Source organism: Erithacus rubecula, assembly GCF_903797595.1.
Source record: "Erithacus rubecula genome assembly, chromosome: 23".
Lineage (NCBI taxonomy): Eukaryota > Metazoa > Chordata > Aves > Passeriformes > Muscicapidae > Erithacus > Erithacus rubecula.
The window spans coordinates 6176423-6194735 of record NC_136675.1 but is presented as its reverse complement, the minus strand read 5'-3'; the positions used below and the strand labels follow the sequence as shown (position 1 = coordinate 6194735).

General features: G+C 56.2%; 1 protein-coding gene across 1 annotated transcript; it reads left to right on the top strand.

Moving 5' to 3' along the window:
* The first annotated feature begins 7617 nt into the window (after nucleotides 1–7617).
* HEYL (hes related family bHLH transcription factor with YRPW motif like) lies at nucleotides 7618–15966 on the top strand. The gene is made up of 5 exons (XM_079325437.1): nucleotides 7618–7868; nucleotides 11190–11256; nucleotides 11569–11652; nucleotides 12077–12158; nucleotides 13495–15966. Exons 1-5 carry the CDS (start codon nucleotides 7789–7791, stop codon nucleotides 14139–14141), a joined length of 960 nt encoding a protein of 319 aa, XP_079181563.1. The 5' UTR covers nucleotides 7618–7788; the 3' UTR covers nucleotides 14142–15966.
* Nucleotides 15967–18313: the final 2347 nt, after the last annotated feature.

Here is an 18313-nt window from a genome sequence, read left to right as displayed (position 1 = left end):
CCGTGTCTGCCAAGCCTGGCTTCCTTTTAAATCCTTTAGCTTGTGCCAAGTGAGGGAGAAGAGGAGGGGGGAAAAAGAGAAAAAGGGAAGGGAGAAAAAAAATAAAAAGAAAAGAAAAAGAAAAAAAGCATCAACCACAGGAATGTGTCCAGGGATCTGGCTTCATTCAGGCTGCTCAGCCCTGAATACCCCAGCTCCACTCGGGGAGCAGTGGGAAAACAAACAGGGAAGGGCCCTGAGTGTCACCACAGCGAGTGACAAAGGGGGAGGGGGACACATCCCCTGCCGTGGGGGTTTGGGAGCACCCCCGGCTCAGGGTGCCGTGCTGGGTGAATCCCGGCTGTGAATTCCCTCCCGGGATGGGGTCACAGCCACATTCCATCACCGTGGGGACGCTGCCCCTGTGCCAGCCTGTCCCCCCGACAGGGCAGCAGGGCTGCTGGCAGGGAGGGCGCCGGGGGAGCCTGGGAGAGTTTTCTCCATCACGTCGGGAGAAGGATGGCTTTTGACTCGCTGCCGACTTTATTCCCAGCAAATTAATAATTTCCTCTTGTGGCAGCAGCGCTGGCCCGTGCGGGTGCGCGCTGGTGGCTCCCACTGCCCTCGCAGCCGCCGCTCCCCCATCCTCGCCCTCAGCTGGGCTCCTTCCAGCTGTGCAGAGCTGTCAGATCCAGCCCAGCTGTGCCGGCCGCGGCCTCGGGAGCATCCCTGCGGGAGCAGGGCCCGGCTGCGAACTGATGGTGTGAGCGCCGGAGGTGCTGGGGAAGCGCCTTGGGTGGCGGCGAGGGAGGCACAGCTCCAGCCAGGAGCTCTCGCTGCCTCTTGGCTCCGCAGCCGCTCTGGCAGAGCTCGGAGAAACAGAGAAAAAGCAGCGAGGGAGCCGCCAGCACTTGCTGGACTCTGTCCTGGACACAGGGGACAATCCCAGAGCCGGGTGGGAGCGCCGGCCACGCCGGCAGAGCAGAAACCTGCGCATGGGATTTGTCACACGAGTCCTTGCAGAGCTCCACACGCGTGTGCCAAGCGCTCCGGGCATCCCGTCCTGGCGTGGGAGCCACTCCCGGCGCTGTCCGTGTGTCCTGTCCGTGTGTCCGGCCACTCTCCGTGTGCGGCACTCGGGATGGGCAGCTCTGCTGGGAACGCCAGCCATCCCTCGGGCAGCGATTGTGTTTTGTTCCTTATTTATATCCCCGGGGTGGTGCCACAGGTGGGCAATTGTTCCAGCTGACAGCCTGAAAGGCGCAGGAACGAGATTGAACTTCCTGCTATTCAATTAGAGAAAGTGAGCATTCAGCAGCAGCTGCCGGCTGCTGGCAGGAGCCGAACCCCGCCGCGCCGGGCGCAGGGAAAGGCAGGAAAAGCTGCCTGATGCCAGGGGCACGGCGGGTTCTGAAGCACCTCTGGCTGCCACTCCTCTCTCCTGAGTTTGTTTTTTGGGAGGAGGTTCCCAAAAGTCAAAGCAGCTCCGTGGGGCAGAAGTTGGATGAGGAGGAGCTGGGAGGGGGCTGAGCCTGGAGAAAAGGAGGCTCAGAGGGACCCCCAACAGGAGGGGACAGCCAGGGGGGATCGGGCTCTGCTCACAGGGAACAGGGACAGGAGGAGAGGAAACGGCATCCAATTCCACCAGGGGAAGATTAGGTTGGATATTAGAGAAAAAAATCTTCACTGAAAGGGGTGTAAAGCATTGGAATGAGCTGCCCAGGGCAGTGGTGGAATCCCTGGAAGTGCTCGAAAAACACTCGGGGACATGGTTTAGTGGAGAGCATGGCAGGGCTGGGTTAATGGTTAAACTCGATTTTAAGGGTCTTTCCCAATTTTAATGACTCTGTGGGAAGCACCGGCGTGGAAAACTGCAGCGTGTGCCTGTGGGGGAACATTTTAAGTGGGGAGAGCCCTGCCAGGAGGCAAAGGCAGGAGCTTCAAGCGCTGGAGGGAGCTGCTCCCCCCCGGGCCAGCCTCTGCCCTGAACTCTGGGTGATCCCTGACCCTGGGGCCTCTGTGGTGGAGGGCTGCTGGCTTTGGAAATCCTCTGGATGTGCATTTCCCCTCCTCTGTGCTGGAAGGGCCAAGGGATGATCCCTTCCCCTATTCCTTGTCTCTGTCTCCCCAGAGATGCCTGTGCTCCCTCCCAAAGGCTGGCAAGGGAGGAGTGAGTGCTCCTGTGAGCTCTGCATTGGGAACAAACCCCTCTCCCTCTCCCCCTGCACTGCCTGAGCCCCTCTGAGGCATCCAGGGCTTTGTGGGAACCCCTGCAGCACCCAGGGTGCAGGGAGGGCTTCAGGATCTGCATGTGCCAGGAGCCCGAGGCTATCCCTGCTCCATTTCCTTCCCTCACTCTTCCCCTCCTGGGATTGATCCAACTGGAGAAGATTCTCCTGCTGCCACCTCTCCCTGGCCCTTCCCCGCGCCATCTGTCCCCAGCACGGTGACAACCTCACTGGTGGCGTTCCCGTGCGCCCCTCAGCTCTCTATTTTTAATCCATCTGTTTCCACGGGGCCTCTCCCGGGCTGGTGGTGCTCATCAGGGCTGCAGTCGGAATCTTTTTTGGCACAGGGAGAGCAGCTCCATCACCCTGCCCGCGTGCAGAGGGTGGGACCGGGCTGAGCTCAGCGCCAGCCTCGCACGAACATCGCACATCGGGGCTCACCCCAGGCTGGGGAGCCGCCACTCTGCAGCCAAGGCAATCAGCAGCAATTAGCCCCCTTTTTGGGAAGTCGCCCTGAGATGCTGCAGAGGCTTTTCCGTGCGTGCCGATGCTTTTGGAAAGTGCCGGGGGTTGGACGTGCCAAACCACCGGCCACGTCGGAGCGAGCCTCGGTGCCTCGTGTCACTTCCATGAGGCTGGGAGGGCTCGGGGGATGATGTCTGTGAATGTTAAAGGCACTTGTGTAGCCAAGCAGCACAGGGACACGCTGTCATTGCCTCTGCAGTGCCATCTGGCCAGCAGCGGCGCAGCTAGAACCAGGGCTGTGCGCAGGAGAACTTTTTACAACAGAAAGCAATTAACAGAATAAAGCCCTTTTTAAAATCCAGTAATTAAAAACAGTCCCTCCCCCTTGTTTTCCTTTTAAGCTGAAAGTTGCTGTTTACTCATTTGCTTTACAAAGTGTGCCTTGTTGTGGCTTCAGAAGAAATGAAAGTTTGAAGTGGTTAGAGAAGAAAGGCTTTGGGGCTGCTGCGTTCCAGGCAGGGCGGAGGGGCAGGGGCTCTCCAGCCCGGCTTGTTTGTATTTGTTCTTGTCTACTCACAAGATCGCTAAACACACATTTAACAAGTGGTGAAACTGTCTACCAGCCTGATCTCTCCCAGGGTTCATGAGAAGAGGCCTGGCACATTAGCATTGCTGGGGGAAGGGGAGGGGGAGCGCAGGCCTTTTGTAGGGTTGGTGTTTTGGGGCTGAGCGAGGGAAGGGCTGCTGGCACAGGCCAAGTCCCAAACAAAGGCATTGTGTTCCCCGGAGCCCTGGGGACTGGCCCCGGGGGAAGGCCAGGACCTTGCCTCACCAGCCACGGGTTTTCCCATCCCAGCTCCTCTTGTTTCCAGCACGGGTGCAGCCCTTGGGCCACCTGAGGCTTTCCAGGGCCAGAGGTGGGAGCGGGGCTGGCACCTCCGGGGCTGGCTCGTCCCGTCCGTGAGAGCCAAGGAACCCAGGAATCCTGTGCCACAGCAGCTCACCTTGTCCCCATCACCCTCACCTTGTCCCCATCACCCTCACCTTGTCCCCATCACCCTCTCTGGGCACAATGTCCAGTGGCAGCAAGTCCTCAGTCCACTCTGTGTGGCCACAGGGGGCTCCTGGACAAGCAGTGACCCCGTATGTTGGCAGGTTTGGTGCAATATTAATTATCACTCCAAGTTCCCAGTGCAGCAGCACCACTATGGGTGGGGAAACTGAGGCACATCAGACCCCGGTGGTGTCTGATGCTAAAGCACCAGGATGTTCTGCTGATCCCAGAGCAGGATGGTGATCCTGTTGCTGTCCCTCAGACACTGACCTGGTGACACACAGTGGCACAGACTCAAGGGGACAGCAGCAGCTCCAGGGTGTCCCAGCTGTGAGCTCAGCAGGTGCAGCCTCCTGGAGCCCCATCCCACGGGATTTGCAGGGCTGAGCCACATTCCCAGACCCGCCGTGGGGCAAGAGGTGTGAGGACACAGACAGCCCTGCCAGGGCGGTGAGGGCAGCGCCGAATTTCAGCTCCAGGATCTGCCCTGTCCCTGCCTGGGGAAGGGTTTGTGGGAAAATGTTGTTTTTCCCTCCCCTGGACTGCCCGTAGCCATCGGCTGGGCGGGCTCTGGATTGCGTGGGCCGGGGAAGTGGGGGGGAGTTTGCAATTGTGGTGCCTCTGGCTTGGAGCAGAGCCACTGCAAACAATCCTCTGCTGGCCCCGCTCCAGATCTGACAGAGCAGGGAGGTGATACCGCATTCATCCCTCCCCGCTTTCATCCCAAATCACCTCCTGAAAGCCCTGCCTGCCTCTCCTGCCTGTGATGAATCTGCTCAGCCACAGAGCGAGGCAGCCTGTCCACAGGCAGGAATCCTGCCCAGCATCCCTGGGAGGCCTCTGCTGTGGAAATTACAGCTGTGGCTCTGGCAGGCAGCGGTGGGAGCTGAGGTGAGGAGGTGATGTTGACTGAAGATGTGCGGACAGGGCATTCCAGGCATGCACGGGGTTAAACCAGAGGTGTCAGTTCACGGGGAGGTAACAGATAAGTCCTGCTCCCCGGCTGCCTCTGGCTTTCCAGAAGCCTTGCCCTCCCTCCCACATTCCAGCTGCTGCAGCTTTTCACAGCTGGCCGCTCTCCTGGGATATTTCCCAGAGCTGGGAAGGAGGGAGGGAGGGGAGGGAGCAGCGTGGTCCCGGCCTGGGAGGGAGGTTGGTGGCTGGGCCGACCATTGCCCCTCCAGGGACACTTAGTCTGGAGCCCTTCATCCCCAGGACAGGCCTGGTACAGGCAAACCAAGGCAATCCCAGGCCCCTGGCAGGGATCCACCCTCAGTCCTGGCCCGGAGAGTTTTTCCTGCTGCAGGGAAGGGACATCAATCTTTGCAGCTCACTTATTCCTTGGCCTCTGAAGCAGGGTAGCCAATTAGTGCTGGGTGTGATGGATGGCTTAGCCCCGTCCTCGTGACACCCATCCTCTGGAAACAGTTCCCACCACGGAGAGGCACAGCCAGCTGGAGCAGGGGACAGCTCTCACCAGCTCCTGCATCCCTGAGGGTCTCACAGGGGTCCCAGGGATGGGCACAGGCATTGCAGCAATGCTAGCTGTGATTCCAGAGGGGAAACAGCCCCAAGCACGGGGCCAGCGCTGCTAATTCAGGGCTTGGGGTGAGATTTCCTCTGGTAATTCCCTGGCTTGGCTGTGGCAAAGCCTGGAGCTCTCCAGGGAAGAGCAAATCAGCCCTGGGCAGAGGTTGGTCACCCTCTGCTTGTGGCTCTGCCCTCGGGGTCACTGTACTGTGGGAATTGGCTGCAAAGATGCCAGGAGGGGCAGAGCCCCAATTTCTGCACCTCAGCTCCCCTTGCCCTCGGTGGGGGAGGTCAGGGATGGGTGACACTCCCAAAATCCAGCTCCCCTCACGCAGCTAAGCCTGTTTAATCCTCCCCTGTGAGGGGTCTCTGCTCTGTCTGGGGTGGCTCAGATGTCCCTCACAGTCCCCCCTGGGATCCTGGGGTCGATTATAAACGGCTCTCCAGGAGCACAGGCTGGAGAATGGATCCGATTACAGGAGAAGTGGGTTTCGGGGCCCCTGCTCTGTTCATAATGAAGTGTAATCCTAGAAAAACATGTTGCCAATTACACTTCAATTGAACCCAGATAATGATGCTTAGACAGGGCCCAGAAAAGATGGAGTCTGGACAGTGAATTCCTTTCTATTGGAGAAGAAAAGTGTTCCTCTGTGGCAGGTCTGGGCTCGGCTTGGTTCAGGCTTGCTGTGATATGAGCAAGAGCCTGAAACAACCAATCTCAGGATCCCATTTAAATGGTTTTATCAGTGGAAAGAGTATTAATCTCTCAAAAGCACATGTTTATGGGAAGTTTGGTTTGGAGATGTATGTGTTTCTAACTGAAATCACTTTGGAAAGGGAGGAGGAGCGGGTCTCAAAACTGCTAAAATAACACTTTTCTAATTCTTCTTGTTCAAAGTAACTTTTCGTTTGGAAATGTAAGCTAATAACAGCTCGGCTTCTTGACCACTTCTCACAGTGAAAACAAAACACCAGAATTAGAGTAACAAAGTGCTGTGACCCAAAGCAAAGCTTTTACTCCCTTTTTCAGTTTACAAACACCGCCGGGATGTCATTTCTCCCCTCCAGCCCAGGTTCAGGTCCCTGATTCTTCACTTCAGGAGGGAGCACGGCGTGGTTCAGCCCCAAAAACCTGCAGGGGGAGGGGATTGGGGTGTGTGTGCTCTGCTTGGCCGGGGCAGGCGTGGGCGAAGGGCAGGCAGGAGCCGGGATTTGGCTTTTCCGGAGCTGCTGGGGAATTGCAGACACCTCGGTGAGCTGGCAGAGATGGCTGAGGGAGATAGGGAGCACCCCAGGAGGCCACGGGTGGCTTGGCTGGCCCGGGCGGCGACGGGCTCTTATCGCCTCCACCGTCTCTGCAGAAGGGCTTTGGGAAACCCACGTGTTGCCAGATCTCAGCGCTGATTATTTTCTTCAAAATAAAAGGCATTATTTTCGTACTGGGAACCTCCACTTGGGCGCTCTCCCTCCTCCCCTCTCTCTGTCTCTCTCCCACACGCACACGATTTTGCTGCCTTGGGGGATTTTAGCAGAAAAACAGATTCCTGCCTCCTTCCTGCAAGAGCAGGGCAAAGGGAGATGCTCGCCCGCTGCTGGGCTGTGGGTTAAACTTTCCAGCACTGTGGAAAAAGCCCAGAAAACAACAATCCCAGTGTTGCAAAGCCTAAAGTCGGGCTCGTCTCGCAGGGTAGGTGTCAAACTCCCTGGCAGCGCTGTGAGCTGGCACTGGAAGCTCCGAGGCTGTGAGAGCGTGGCAGGGAGCCGAGCTCCCGGCGGGACCACCAGACCTGAGCCCGGGGCCACCGCGGCCACCCCGGCCCTCGGCGGTGTCCGCTGATGAATTGATGCCGCTCGAGGGCCCTTTGAGCGGCGCCCTCAAACAGCAGCGCCCTTCCAACAAGCCGGGCTCCATCTGAATCACGAGCCTGCGAAGTGGCTGCGCCGCGCGGAGCCGGGCAGACATGTGTGTGCGTGTGGGGCTGGATGTTGATTTTTCCCTGAAACAACTCAAGGCTTTATCAGTCCCATCTCTTTCCCACGGTTTTCTGTTGCCAGTGAGGTCACTGGTCCCTTTAAACTGGGGCTGAGGCCAATGTGCAGCGGGTGGAAGGGGGGCCGTGGGCAGGAGGGAGGGGGGGGGGGGGACATGAGACGGTTCACACAGACTGTTCCTTTTACAGGAAGACTTGGGATTTCGACCAGCGAGCGGGAGGAGGCGTGGGGGTGGCGAGGGGGGGCCCTGGGAACCGGGGAGCGCCGGCGCGGCCGCGTAATCCGTCACTCCCGGGAGATGGTGGCTCATTAACCCATTACCCGGGAGGTGGGGACGTGCCGGGAGGGAGCCAGGGAAGGAGAGCCGGGGGTGGGAGAAGCAGAGCGGGCAGGGGAGGAGGAGCTGTGCGAGGCCGGAGCGGCGGAGCCCGGGCAGGGACCGAGCATTGCCCCGAGCGCGGCGGGCGAGCGCGGCCGTGGCCACCGGGGCCACGCGTGGGGCAACCTCGCCGAGCCCACCGAGGTCTAACCCCCGCCAGGATGAAGCGGCTCTGCGAGGAGAGCTCGTCCGACACGGAGTCTGACGGCACCATCGACGTGGGCCGGGAGGAGGAGTACAGGTGAGGGCAGGCTCCGTCCCACGCCGGTTTTTGGGGTCCCGGTGCCGCTCCCCAGTCCCGAGCGGCTCGGGGCGCAGCGCTCGGTGCCTGCCGGGCACGACACCGGAGGGCACCGGGTCTGCCACGGCTGCACCGGGCACGGCACCGGGTCTGCCACGGCTGCACCGGGAGTCCCTCGCACCTCGCTTAACCCCTTGGGGTCGGGCTGGTCCTGCGGGATGACCCCAAAGTGCCAGACAGAGCTGCTGCTGGCTGTGGGGCTCACCCCACGAGGAAACCCAAGTGGCCATACAGGTGTTAAAGCGTGTTAGAAGCTTCAAGAGAATCCCATGCCTTCTCCTGCCAGGTGGGAGAGGGGCAGAGATACCAGAGGCACCCACACCCCAGCGCTCCGGGCAGCCTGTGGGCTTCCAGGGAATGTGGAAGAAACCGAGAGAGGAATTTTTTGCGTGAGAAAAACGCTTCTGCTGTGCTGATGCATTCGTAACGCACCAGCTGGGGCTGGGATGTGTCGGGGAGAACCCGAGCAGGGAAGGCAGAGCTGCCCTGGTGCCCCTCGGCAGCGCAGTTGGCAGGTTCTGTCCCATCGCTGCCCTTCCAGCTGCGAGGTTTTGCTGTTTGTGGGGGAATGGTGAGGACAGGAGCCGTGTGTGGCTCGCCAGGCGATGCCCTGAGGCTTCCCCGCATTCCCCTGGCACCGGCATCCCCAGAGCATCCCCAGAGCATCCCCAGTGCCTTCCCAGGCTGGGTCAGCTCTCCCAGGCTCTGAGGGTGCAGGCGGCGCAGGGGATGAAGGAAAGGCTCTGTTATTTGTTCCCATCCAAAAAATCAGCTGCTTTTGAACTCTTGTTTCAGCAGCCAAGTGTCCCCCCTCCCTTTGGAGGCAGAGGTCTTGGATTAATTCATTCCCTCTCGCTCTTTGGTATCCTGAGCAGAGAGACTGCCTGGCTGGTGCCAAGCTCAGGTTCTCATGGGACTAAATTCATGAATCTGCTTCTGATACAGTCACAGCAGAGTCGGGCACGTCTTACCCAAAATGTCCTGCAGAAATTTCCTGAGCCCTTATGCAGCTTCCAAGTGCATCAATATTTAAGCTGCTTTCCTGCTGCAGGTGAAATACATCCCACCCCTTCACATCAGTGCAGCACAGAGTCCACAGGACCCCGAGGGAAAAAATACTGGAATTGTCACAATATTTTGTTTCAGTGACCAGTAATGATGAACTTTTAATCTCTCTCTGGTGCTGCTAATGTGTTTGTCTTCTCGAGGCAGTGGTAGAACCAGGCTGGCTGTGATCTGGTGATATTTGTATAGGTGGATGTTGTTCCTCATGTCACGCAAATCTACGGCCAAAAGAGCCGAGGTCACGCCCCAAGTAATGCCACCCTGCATGGGATGCTGGTGCACCCAGAAAAATCAAACACTTCCAGGTGGGGAGTGAGGAGGAGTGATTAGAGCAGAGAGAGGCTGCCTGGCTGGGGTTCCCAGCCCATTACCCATCGGTTGAGTGGTTTGGGCAAACCAGTTTCCCTGTAGAGAGGGGATGAGTCACGCCGGGTGTGGGGCTTGGATCAGTGCGTGGAGCAACTTCGGGCTCCGGGGTCACTGCAGAAGTGCAAGATCTGCTCAGTTCACAGCCAAAGCTGTGCTGAGGGTGATAAAACCAAGCAAAGAGCAATGCAGAAATTTTAATCACCGGAGAATATACCCACACTATTTTTTATGTGGTTCCAATCCACCAGATTTGTTTTTAAAGTACATTTTGTAGTGAGATGGGTGTTGATATCCACATCTGGACCCGAAGCTCACAAAGAGCAACGCATCCAGACTGCTCTACAAAGTGTTTCAAAAATCACTCTTCTTCTTTGGGTGCCTACTTTGCATTTCTAGGTGAATTCAGCACCTACCCCCTGCACCTAAAACACCCCAGTGTCCACACAGAGCCCATTTTCACATCAAAACTGCTCATTCTGTGTAGCTGGCGATGCGTGTTGGTACTTGTGGAGCCAGCCAGCACCTCTGCCCAGAGAGAGCCCACCCAGCAGACATTCAAATAGGGGACCTGTATGGAGATGAGCAGAGCAGGCAGTAGAAGAACGTGTTATTGTGTAAAACCACTTCTGAAAGCACCTCGCTTGGGCCTATTTTTAATAGGCTGAGCTGGGTCTAGTTTTGGGCTCGCTGCAGACAGCACTGTCTGTGCAGGAAAATCCTTAATAGACTCCTATTAAAAATGCTTTGTCAAACTGAAAAACATTTGGATTGGGGCGAACCCGAGTGTCCCTTTCCCAGGTTTGGGTGTCGGACACCAGCTGTGGCTGGGATTGCAGGCGGGTGCGTGTGCACATCCCTGCTCCAGTTTCGTAAGGCACAGCAACAGCCCCGAGCCAGTTGCACTTTCCAGAGTTCCAAACCCTGTTTGGGGGGGTGGGAGGTGGCCCAGCCAGCCTCATCCCCCTCCTCAGCCACGGGGTCTTGCTGCAGGGAGTTTCCCACGCTCGGTTATCCATGGTTGTGATTTCACCTCCGTGGGGATCTGGGGGTTGAACTTTGCCTCTCTCTGCGTGTCCAGTGCTGACCTTTGGTGCCTTTAGCCTGGCAGGCACAGGGGTGTTTGGGGGCCCCCATTCCCCAGCCTGTTCTCATGCTGTCCCTTGTCCCCTGAGCAGAGGTGTGAGCCAGCAGGAGGGTCTTTGCCCTGTCACCTCCCTGCCCAGCTCCTGGCCCTTCTCTGAATGGTTCAGGGGTGTCTGTGAGTTCAGAACATCCCAGCCCACCCCGAAAATTGTGGTTTGGGAAGCGACTCCCTGGGAAGCCCTCAGAAACCACATCAGTGCCACCACTGGCCTCACCCTGAGGAGCAGCCAGCCCTCCCTGGGTGGGAGCTGGGATCCCAGAACTCAGATCCCTGCTGCTATCGTGGCTCTGAGATGCAAAGCCCTGCAGACAGGGCAGGCTCAGACACGAGAGACAGGAGGTTCACACATGGAGGAAAAAAGGCCATGACTCCAGAGCTCAGAGTGCTGCTTTTCCAGCCCCATCACGGGCTGGGATTGAAGAATTATTCCTGGGAGTGGATGGACAGTTTGGTGCAGAAATCTGTCCCAGGCTGGTGGGAGATTCTCAGAGGGGAGAGATTGGGATTCAAGTCTCTGCTTTGCTCCCCATCCCCAATTCCTGAGCTCTGTGTTGTGGGTAAAAATGAGATGGGAACCGCAGAAAACATTTTTTGGGGTGGGGGGAGGAAACTACAGATGTAGAACATATGTGCAGCTGAGGTTGCTCTCCAGACAGAAGTGATCCCCTCTCCTTCTTTTCCAGTCATGTTTCCAGGTCTGTGTCTCCCACCACGACATCTCAGATACAAGCCAGAAAGAAGAGGAGAGGGGTGAGTGTCCTTTACGATAACCTGTGTCCCCTGGCCCTGTGTGCCAGGGGGTGGCTGTTGTCCTGTCCTTACCATTAAAATCACCTTTACACCCCTGCAGAGCCAATTTTCCCCTTCCAGAGTTTTGACCTCAAACCCGACAGAAAAAAGGGAGAACAATTTCACGCGCGCTTATCTCATTTCTCCCCTCAACTCCTGCACCCCAAAACATCCACACACACACCCTTTCCAAACCACCTGGAGTGCTCTGGATGTGTCAGCTGTGCCTGTAAGTGACTGATTTTCTTCTGTCTGCTTGGAAATGTCCCACAGATCATCGAGAAGAGGCGCCGTGACCGCATCAACAGCAGCCTGTCGGAGCTGCGGCGCCTGGTGCCAACTGCCTTTGAGAAGCAGGTCTGTGGTTTTGGGAACCCCCCCCCTGTCAGGGCTGCAGGGTTTGGGGAACAACCCCCAGAATGAGGAAGTCTGTGCCTTTCTTATCATCCTCGCTCCAGGGAGTAAGTAGGTGGTGGAAATGGGGTGGTGGAATGATATTAGGAAATGTTCAGGAGCCCCAGGGAGGATAAATTCAATCTAGGAAGGGTTTTGTAGATATGAGGAAGTGTAGAAATGGGGATTTTTCAATCTGCATTGGGAAGGAGATCTTTTTTCTGTTCACTTGATGTGAAAAACAGAGCCCTGGTGGATGCTCTGAGCATTCTGAGCACTCCTTGGCTTCAGGGAGGTTTCAGGGAGGAAATCATTGGACAGACCCCAGCTCCTGAGAGGCCCGGACCATAAAATGACAGACAACTTTTCCTTTCTGCTCCCAACACAGGGGTCTTCCAAGCTGGAGAAAGCAGAAATTCTCCAAATGACAGTGGATCATTTAAAAATGCTTCATGCCACAGGAGGAACAGGTAAGAACTGCTCTGATGAGCACATGGGTGAGGTGGAGGTGCAAACTTGGAAGGAAAATTCCCCATCAGCAGCAGGAGCAGTGAGCTGCCTCCAGCTAGCTCTGCCTCCTTCCCAAGGGAAATACCTTTAGAGGGAGGGCATGTTCCTACAGATGGGTCAGCATCCCATGCATCCATTTGGGAGAGGGGTGTATGTGGGATGGTGACCCCCCAGCCCCACAGGGACAGCACTGTTGGTGTCACACTCCCTGCTAAAAGCAGTTTTGCCAGAGACTCATTTATCCCTGCTCAGAAATGGAGCCTGCTTCCAGAAAAACCATATTAAACTCTTTACCTCCTCCCTGGGATACATTTCCTGCGGAGGCTGGATTCTGCATGAGGACTCTGCAAATAAACAAGGCTTTTTTTCCCTTTTTGTTCTTTTTTTTTTGGTGTGTGTGTGTCTCTTGGTTGTTGTAAGAAGAGAGAGGGAGCCCTGTGCAAAATTCAACAAAGGTCTTATTTGTACTGAGACCTCAGTACAGACCCTCTGTCCTGTTCCAGTTAACAGGATGGAGATCACAGCTCCAGTAAAGAAGCCTCTGGCTTGCTTACCACCCAGTTTTGGCTTGCTGGGGACATTGCTGGCATCCAGGCTTTGGTTCAGGGCTGTAACTTGGTCTGGAACATTTGTTTAGATATTCAATTTGACTGCACTGCAACAAAGGGCTACATTGTCACGAGAGACCCCGTCAAGCACAGTGGTCCAGCACTTCACTGTGCTGTGACATTCTCTGCTTTATTGCTTATGGCCTCATGAAACTGCAAGTTGGGAGCAGAAGCCTGAAAATCAGCGGTTGGTTGCTGATTTCTGTGGCTTTGAGCTTTCTCAGCCTGGCTGTTTTGGTTCTGCCACTGCCCTGTGACATTGGTTTAAATTTTGGGAGCCAGGCAGAGGGAAGTGCACTGAGGACACGCTGTCCTGAGTGGAATATCCCACTGGCAAAGGCAGCCAAATGCCCATCTAGCCCACAGCCATGTCTCCAGCAGTGCTAAGTGACAGAATCCAATAAGAACAAATTCTTCCCTCCTGAGCACAGCTAATGAAACCTCTCACTGGTGTCACACGGAGTGAGAGGCTCCCTGACCCTGGCGGGTTTATCCTGCTGAGATCACCACAGACGCCTCTCTCATGTCCAGTCCCTCGGGACACCCACTTGGCCGCCTGCTTCAGGACTATCACAGGGCAACAAAGTGCCTCAAGTGAAACACACAGTGCATTAGAGAGGGTAGAGAAACCCCAGCGCATTCCTGAGCTCCGCACAGCCTTACTGCCCCCCGTGTCCTCTCCCTCCAGGCTTCCTGGACGCCCGGGCTCTGGCTGTGGATTACAGGAGCATCGGTTTCCGTGAGTGTCTCACCGAGGTTGTCAGATACCTGGGCGTCCTGGAGGGTCAGAACGCCGCCGACCCCATCCGCCTGCGCCTCCTCTCCCACCTCAATAACTACGTGGCAGAAATGGAGCCTTCGCCCGTGGCCACGTCCCTGCTGCCCATCCAGAGCTGGCCCTGGTCCTTCCTGCACGGTGCAGCCGGCCCGGTGCAGATCCCCAGGAGGGATCCGCTTGTTTTGACTGCATCTTCCCTGCCTTACCCCAGCCCTGCGCTGAGGCCGGCTCCTCTCCGCCGTGTCCCCGGTGAGATGCTGCCGTCCCGCCGGAGCTTTTTGGCCAGCAGGATGGGCTCCTCCAGCCGGAGAGCCCGGGGCGCTGCTTCAGCCGCAGCCGCGCCCAGGATGCCTTCGCCGGCGGGAGCACTGAGAGAGGGCTCATCCAAGAGCAGCCAGATCGCCACATTCCTGTTCTCCCCGGCCTCTGCCGGCATCCCCGTGCCGCCAGCTTATGCAACACCTCCCGTCCTGAGCGCTGCCACGCAGGGACCGGGCATCAGGGTTGGGACATCCAGGATCTGCCGCTCCTGGGCGACGGAAATCGGGGCTTTCTGACCCTCCCTTCCCCTCCGGAGACAGGAGTTCTTCAGCGCTCACGGCCCACGGGGCTGAGAACAAACTCGGCTGAAAAGGCGTCTCTCCTGCTTTGCAGAAGCCAAGGATCCATAGAGAAAATTCTCTCTGCTCTTCCTCCCCTCCTTGCACCGCCCTCCTCGTCTCACCATCGCTCGTCCTCTCCCTCCTGGCGCCTGCAAATGTAAATCTCACCCAGTTCCATGCCCGGGGCCACGCTCCAGACCCTTCTGGCTCCGAGGGAGGGGGCACACGCAGATCCCAGCCCCGTTCCTCCTCCAGCAAACCCCTCTGCAGAACCCAGCCTTGCTCTCCTTTGGAAAACAGCCAGCCTTGAAATACTGTCCTTATTTCCCCGAGGACTCGGAGCTGCCAGCCAGACTTGCTCGTGCCGATTCCCTGTGATGCATCCCCCAGCTGCAGCACCTAATTTTGGTGTGGTGGGATGGACACGGCTCACACCCCGTGCCCAGCACTGCTGGCACCCACAAGGCAGGCTCCAGCCCCCCCCAGCTCCCAAAAAGAGCTGGCTGCCTGCTAATCCCTGTGCTTTCCTCTCTGCATTACCAGCTTTTCCCACTTATGTGCCCTTAAGGTGGAGTGAGGCAGCGGCTTAGCAGGGCTGGTTCCCACAGCCCGGCTGAAATCCTGCTGTGGCTGCAGGGCTCCTGGCACAAATCCTGCCAGAGCAGCCAGCCAGGCTGCCCAGGCACTCCCTGCCCCACACCGGGGTGTGAAGAGGTGAGACAGAGCATTTCAAAGGGATGCCTGTCATGGAGGGCAAGGCCAAAGTGAGAAGAAAACGCCTTTGCCTCTGCCAGCTTCCCTGCTGGAGCTGTCTCTCCTCCACTCTCTGACTGCAAAGGGGGAAAATGGGTTGGGGCAGCCTGAATTTGAAGTGCCTCCCTCGTTCTCCCTGAGCCCAGCATTCCTCACCCTCCCCTCCCACAATGTCTCTTTTCTTTCTCCAGCACCATGTTTGGGTCTCACACCCCTCATCTCCCTCCCTGAGCTGGGACCAAAACCCACTGAGGTGTCACTGCACTTGTCCTGAGAGCTCTCCCTGCCTTGCCCTGTGTGCCCCGAGGTGACTGTCACAGCAGGTCACACCTCTGCTCCTGCAGCTGGCCTCCTCTCCTCCCTTCTTTGGGCAGAAAAAACAGAAATTTGAAGCTTTCAAGCCACCCAGTCCCTGTGGTGGCAGGGCAGGGTGTCCCAGTGCTCCCTCTCACCTGAACAGCTCCCTGCATTCGTGCCTTGACTTTTTGGGATACAGTGCAGAATGTTCTGGACCCAGCTGCATGCCCAACCCATGCCCACCTCCACAGCACTCTGACATGGAAAGAGAGAAAAGGCCAGTGCAAAGGAAGGTTAAAAAGAGGGAGAAGATCTCTTTTGAATGGGAGAAGCTCTTCCCATGCCTCAGGTCAGAGGTGCAGCCGGTTGGGCTGTGTGGCTGAGCTGTTGTTTTCCTCCCTGCAGATGGTATCTGCCGTGTGCATGTCAATGGATGCATCTGCCATTGTTTGGGGAGTCCCTCCCAGTTGTTTTGATGGAAGTCATCACACTTAACACACAGAAATGCCTCTGCTGCTTCTCACCCTTGTCCTCAAGTGCTGGAATCAGCCAGGAATAACATATTCCCTTAATATAAAGTCGCAGGAGGGAAATCCTCGTGGACTCTGGCTGTTCCTGCAGCTGGTTTGTGCACTAGAGCTCACGGCCTCACTTTACACTGTGCAGTGCTCTTAGATTCACGAGCTGTGACATCAGCAAAGGTGTCAAATAAAGTCTTTCAAACCCCTGTCCTGGTTGTGAAATGTGAAGTGTTGAAGTGAATCCGATCTGCTCCCTCAGCCTGCCTGGACCTGTGAAGGTCATTGACGAGTAATTCTCTGGCAGGTTTTGATTCCTGAAAAGCTTAAAAAAAAAAAAGGTAAGATGCAGCTTTAAGGTGACATCTCCTCTGATTGTTTTGTAACTCTTGGTCATTCTGGTCCCAAGACTTAACTTTGGAAAATGAGTCAAAATCAGCCGGGTATTCACCAAGGCTTGCCCTGAGATTGGCAATAATCCATCACTCCAGAAGAAATAATTTCATTTAGAGTCTGCAAAAGTGTCAGGGAGCACTGATGAGGTCCAGCAGAACCTTGCAGGCAGACTGAGGGTTCTCCCTGCTCTCCTGACCCTTTGCAGCCAGAACCAGAATGACCCCTGTGGCATCTCTGTTGGGAAACACTTTGGACTAAACAAAGAGCCACAGCTGAGAGCCTGTCTCTGTTTTGAGGAAAGGACCAGTAAATGATCCCTCTTCGTGAAAGATGCTTGGGAGAATTTTACTGGGGAATGGTGGGAATTCAACTTCCTTTCCCATAACTCCTCCTGGCTGCAAAATGCCTTTCAAAACCACCCATAAATCCCTTCCTTAAGTGCTGTGTGGGGAATTGCTGGAAGGGAGCAACTGCAGCTGTGATGGAGAAATGCAGCATCTGTCTGGAAGCAGGGAGAAGCTTCAAGAGCAATAATGGGGCTATTGATGGGTCTGACTGCTGGTGCCTGGGCTGTCCTGACCTGGCTGGGAGCTCAGTGCTCTGCTGTGGCCTCGGCCAGAGAGAGGAACCAAAAAAATTACCCTCCCTGGGAGGCAGGCCCACAAAGCAGCCCTGAGGGCTGCAGTGCTCAAACAAAACAGAGACAGCGGGGAGGAAAAAAAAACCAATCCCATTTCCTGATCTCTGCGGATCAAACGGGAGCTGGGGTGGGTGGAAGGGCAGGGGTTCAGGCCCGTGGGGTTTTCTCCCCACCACATGGTGATTATAAAGCAGTAGCTCAGGACTGCAGCTTCATTTTAGTTTTTTGGGAGATTTATTTTTTGTTTCCCAGGGTTTTCTTTTAGCCTAAATTCTAATGCATCCTGGCAAACTTTTGATCTACCCTGTAGGGGAAATCCCCAAACTCTCCGTGCACTCCCTTCATCCTTGTTCTTCAGGCAAAAAAAAAAAAATAAAAATAAATCCTGATGGAGAGGTCTGTGGGAGGGCGTGGGCTGGGGCTGCTGGGTGGCACAACCATGTTAAACAAGGCTGGAACAAAACAGGGTCCTGATGAACGAGCTTGGAGGGGACAGGGACACTCCCAGGCTGTGGGAGATCTGTGCAGCAGGTGCTGCAGGAGCAAGACCTGCTCTCCCAAATTTCCCTGCATGAAAATATTGCTTTATCTCCATTCTGCTGCTGTCTGCCCTGGGTGAAATGCTGTCCCTCCTTTCTGTTCCAAGAGGGAGACCTGCTCTCCCAAATTCCCCTGTATGAAAATGCTGTTTAATCTCCATTCTGCTGCTGTCTGCCCTGGGTGAAATGCTCTCCCTCCTTTCTGCTCGTGGAGCAATCCCACCCTGCCATCTGCTGGTGCAATCCCAAAGCCGTGGAGGAGAAATCGAACAGCATTTGGCTGAACAAGCTGCCGTGTGTGATGTTTTAGGGTGCCCATCAACGACTGAGGCACAGCTCAGACACAGATGATGGATGATGGATGATGGATGATGGATGATGGAGCACCATGGATTGGGGACATAAAGCCATTAACAGATGTCCCCTCTGCTCCAGGTGCTGCTGAAGGAGCTGAGAAGGTGAGCTGGGAGGATCTCAGGTACTGCTGCTCCCCAGGAGTGATGAGGACACCAAGAGCAGGGGGTCCCTGGGGTATTTTGGCACCCCCAGCCCATCTGGGGGATGTGAAAAGGATGGAGCAGGACACAGCACTGTGGCTGTCTGCACAGAGTCCCCTGGGAGGGAGCACAAATGTCACTAAATATGTTTCAGATCAGAGCTGTTCACAGCACAGCCACAGAGGCTGCAGCAGCCAAAGGGCATTTTTATGTGGAACACTCTTGGAGCTGGGCTGTGTTTTGACTTCAGCTGTCAAAGCAGGAGATGAACACTTCCCCAGCCACATGCCTGTGTCAGTCCCTGATTTCCCAGCTGTGAAGGACCAAGCACAAAACCGTGGCAGGTGTGATCCCACCAGTGAGTCCTTGCTGCTGGGAGAACGCTGAGACCAGGAGGAGGAGGATTTGTGATTTTCAAGACAATTTGCTTTGCTATTTTTACCTTTATTCTGCTACTCTTCATTATTCCACTGTAGTGAAGGGGAAG